This window comes from Sinocyclocheilus anshuiensis, unplaced genomic scaffold (genome assembly GCF_001515605.1).
Source record: "Sinocyclocheilus anshuiensis isolate Anshui unplaced genomic scaffold, SAMN03320099.WGS_v1.1 scaffold1185, whole genome shotgun sequence".
Taxonomy (NCBI): Eukaryota; Metazoa; Chordata; class Actinopteri; order Cypriniformes; family Cyprinidae; genus Sinocyclocheilus; species Sinocyclocheilus anshuiensis.
Genome location: NW_015548278.1, coordinates 294,573 through 298,842, shown reverse-complemented (window position 1 = coordinate 298,842; position 4,270 = coordinate 294,573). Strand labels below are relative to the sequence as shown.

The 4,270-nt window shown below is 38.1% G+C and overlaps 1 protein-coding gene across 8 annotated transcripts in view; it reads left to right on the top strand.

Annotated features, from left to right (window-relative positions):
• Positions 1 to 4,270, top strand: part of LOC107655805 (histone-lysine N-methyltransferase 2C-like) — a 181,720-nt gene that overhangs the window by 62,335 nt on the left and 115,115 nt on the right. For all 8 annotated transcript variants that reach the window (XM_016443383.1, XM_016443388.1, XM_016443389.1 and 5 more), the window contains exon 4: positions 1,575 to 1,725. In XM_016443383.1, the coding sequence (XP_016298869.1) occupies positions 1,575 to 1,725 (151 nt within the window). The remainder of the gene's footprint in view (positions 1 to 1,574; positions 1,726 to 4,270) is intronic.

Sequence of the window (4,270 nt, the reverse complement as noted above, 5' to 3'; positions counted from 1 at the left end):
GTGTGTGTGTGTGTGTGTGTGTGTGTGTGTGTGTGTATATATGTCTATATATATATATAGCTGTTCTCTATATTAGTAAGCACGGTTTAAAATTCCTTGATAACAGTCTTGAGTTTTCTTTTGAGAATGTACACGTCACAATATTTCACATTTCAATAAATGAGGTGACATTATTCTACTCACCTTTCAACCATCGATCATTAAAAGGAAATGTAAAGGTGTAAAAGTAAAACAAATTACTTTCAACATGCCATGAATAACCCCTTAAAGTTTGATTATTATATTAATATACAGTATGTCTATATTATGTGTAACATATGTTGCCATAATCAAAACATTAATATTAATATATTCATTAATATTAACAATCAGTGATAATATTTCAGTGATTTCTGTAATTTAACAGATAACAAATATTGTATTTACCTGCTTTAGAAACATTTCAGTAAACACTGATAATAGGGATTAGAAGTGAAAAGGGGAGACAATTACATTTGAAAACAAGCCTGGAGAGAGATGCCTTCACATGCTATCGGAATTATCTTGAATACGAGTTTCCTAGTCAGAAATTGGACATGAGCAGCCTTTTAAGTCAAATTTTCAAATGGGAAAATTTGAGATAATTTGATTTTAAACATGGCGGAGGAGAGAAACAGCTGTAGTACTGTAAAGTTTTATTAGTTTTTCCCAGAACATCTACATTGCTTTCTCCTGTCATTAGTCATGTATATTTGCGTATATAAATAACCATTTGATGCATATTGTATGTATTGAACACAACAAAGATAGTACTTATTTGACTGATATTTAGCAATCATCAGCCAGTTGAATATCTAGATAGCGCAGTGAATGTTTCTATGGTTACCAATGAATGGCACACTATCTTATTCAAAACCTGTTGAATATTGACAAAATATCTTTTTGGCTTTAATAAGTAGTAGTAGTGTGTAACAACAGCACACACATAATAGTGTGTTGTTGCCATGTCCAAGAGACACTGTTTCACAGATCTAATATACTGATACACTTGCAGCTGTTAGCATTGAAAGAGATAACTTTGTGGGGTTTTTTGCATAACATAATGTGTATTTGACACTTGATGCAAGAGTTAGCTTTCTGTGCACACGCTTGAGCTCAGAAAACCGTATATCAGAAGTTTAAACTGATAAGACTTCAAATGCATGCAAATAATACACTTTTCGTGATGATGAAGAACTGCAACATCATGTGAGTGATGTTTTGTTTGTTGTCGTAGTTACCCAGGCATGAGCTGTCAAGGTATAGCCTTTTCTGGAAAGGGGGGTGGGGAGCAGCAGCTCATTTGCATTGAAAGAAACACTGGCTTCCAGCCAAAAGGGGCATTTACAGCATGGTATAATAAATGATCTGTGGGGTATGCCGCAATAGAAGTGATAATCAAAAATGATAATAATCAAAAAACAGCCATAGAACTGCAGCTGATAGAATGCACTTTAACACAATCCTAATGATCTCTTCATGATAGCAGATTATGGACACTGTAATCATTCAGAAAAAAATATGAAAAATTGTGACTGTCCTGTTTGAATTCATAGATGTGGTGGAGCCAGAAACGGATGATGATTTCCCTGAGCCACTGGATCTCAGCCCCAGAGACGAGAGGCCTCTGTCCCCGCTCTTCCAGCGCTCCGTGTCAGAAGACTCTGCTGGCTCCTCTGCCTCCACCACCAGAAAAGCCAAAACTAGGTTGGTGTGAAACTCACACACACACACACTCTCTCTTTGTTGACTCAAAGCTGCCCGTATGTGTACATTTAAAGGTTAAGCGGCAAGTTTTTAATGTCGCCCTGAAGAGAGTGAGAGAGTTCACACAAACACAGTGTGCTGATGAACAATATTTGGACAGAAGAAATTGTACAAGGGAGGTAATAGGGTTTTAGAAAAAAAAAGAGGAAGTGTATGTCAGGTCAACAAAAGCCTCTAGTTGCCTGTTTGTTTGTATTAGTGACGTGCAGTGGTTACACTTAATGTTAGCACATTTTTTACTTATTACTTATTACTTATGCAATCAGGAAAGCAATAACAGTTTTTTTTTTATTCATAATTTAATGTTCTATTACAAACACAGTGTGCTGATGAACAATATTTGGACAGAAGAAATTGTACAAGGGAGGTAATAGGGTTTTAGAAAAAAAAAGAGGAAGTGTATGTCAGGTCAACAAAAGCCTCTAGTTTGTTGTTTGTTTGTATTAGTGACGTGCAGTGGTTACACTTAATGTTAGCACATTTTTTACTTATTACTTATGCAATCAGGAAAGCAATAACAGTTTTTTTTTTATTCATAATTTAATGTTCTATTCATTAAAGCAAATTATGTCTTATCAAGTTACATACAAGTTACAGTTCATATTTATTCCAAAATAATAACTGTAAGAATGCAGTAACATTTCTTATTGCATGTATATTTTGGTTGTAAACGGATGTTTTATGTTTTATTTTTTTTTATAGTCAACTTATTTTAGGATCATAATTCAAAGCTTGGTAAACACTGCAGGTGTCATGAAGGTCTTGGAGAAAGTGATTTGTGTATGCAAATGTGTTCCCTGCACCGTTGGGAAACACGCATACACTACCGGTCAAAAGTTGTTTCTTTGAACCAAAATTTGAGCACCAAATCAGCATATTAAAATGATTTCTGAAGGATCATGTGACACTGAAGACCGGAGTAATGGCTGGTGAATATTGCATTGCAATTGAATAGCATCTTTGCCATCACAGAAATAAATTACATTTTACATGATACAAAAAAATGTAAAACACTTAATGTAATATTATTTCTAGGACTGCCCCCTAATAGTCGACCAACCATTAGTCGACGAGAAGAGGTTTAGTCGATAAAAATGTTATTAGTCACTTTGTTGCAGAAAAAAAATTCCACAGGAAGTGGCAAAGTCACATTGTCCGTGACGGACAGATTATTAACAGCTGGTCTATGTGGTAATTACATTACATCAGACATCCAAACGTTTGTTTCGTTCATCGACCTCAAATGCGTCATGTAAGTAGTAGCATCATTACATGGCTGCTCTCTCTAACGTTAACCTAGAAAAGTGTGCACTATTTAAGTGTTTGTGCGGAGTGTGGAAGCTGAATAGTAGCATGCTCACTGCATGACAGTTAACTTGGAGGTGCCAGTGCGATCATTTACATTTAAAGGTGTCATATGATGTTGCTAAAAAGAACATTATTTTGTGTATTTGATGTAAGGAAATGTGTTTATGTAGTTTAAAGTTCAAAAAACACATTATTTTCCACATACTGTACATTATTGTTTCTCCTCTATGCCCCGCCTTTCTGAAACGCGTCGATTTTTACAAAGCTCATCGGTCTGAAAAGCGAGGTGTGCTCTGATTGGCCAGCTATCCAGTGCGTTGTGATTGGCCGAATACCTCAAACGTGTGACAGAAATGTTACGCCCCTTACCATACTGTCAGGCCGTGTAAACGAGGCATTTTTTGCATCCAGTGGGGACATAATTACGGATTATAATGACTTATACTGTCTTTTTACACATTGGTTGCATCGCGCCGCGTATTTGAATCGTCAGTGGCAAATTCTTTAAATATAAAAAACGTACTTACAGTCTGTGAGTCAGAACAGCCGGCATTGTAGTGTACTCTTCCAGGATCAGGAAACAGTCCTCCATAAAATGCGCTGCACACAAATGAATATTTGGGTTGAACTGTTCTGGAACAGTGTTGTAAATACAAATTAACCACTGATTTCTAGTCTTGTTCTCTTTTGGAAGACCAAACAAAGTAGTTTCGCTTTCACAACGAAACACACGGCGGCCTTGAGTGAGTGGAGGCCGGCGGCCTAGTGTGAGGAACGGCCGGCAGGTTAGAGTAAGTGGCGGCGGGCGGGCTTGAGAACGGCGCAGCCGGCAGATTCGACGAAGGAGCGTCCGGCGGGCTTGCGGCAACCACATGTGACGACTCCGGGCTGGACTCCGCTTCGTCCATGGTGAAAGCCGATCCGGCGATCCACAGCACTAAGTTGATGTATTCCCTCAGCGACCAGCATGGATCAGCTCCAGGCATGACGAAGCGGATATCGTCCTCTTTTGGAAGGCCAAGCAAAGTAGTTTCGCTTTCACAACGAAACACACACCGTCTCTCGACATGGCGGCAGCAACAATACTACAGCGAGAATAAAAGTTACGCCTTCTTTCTTTGCGTGAACATTTGGGCGGCGTTATGCAAATCTTCCCACATCGTGACGTAGACATGTG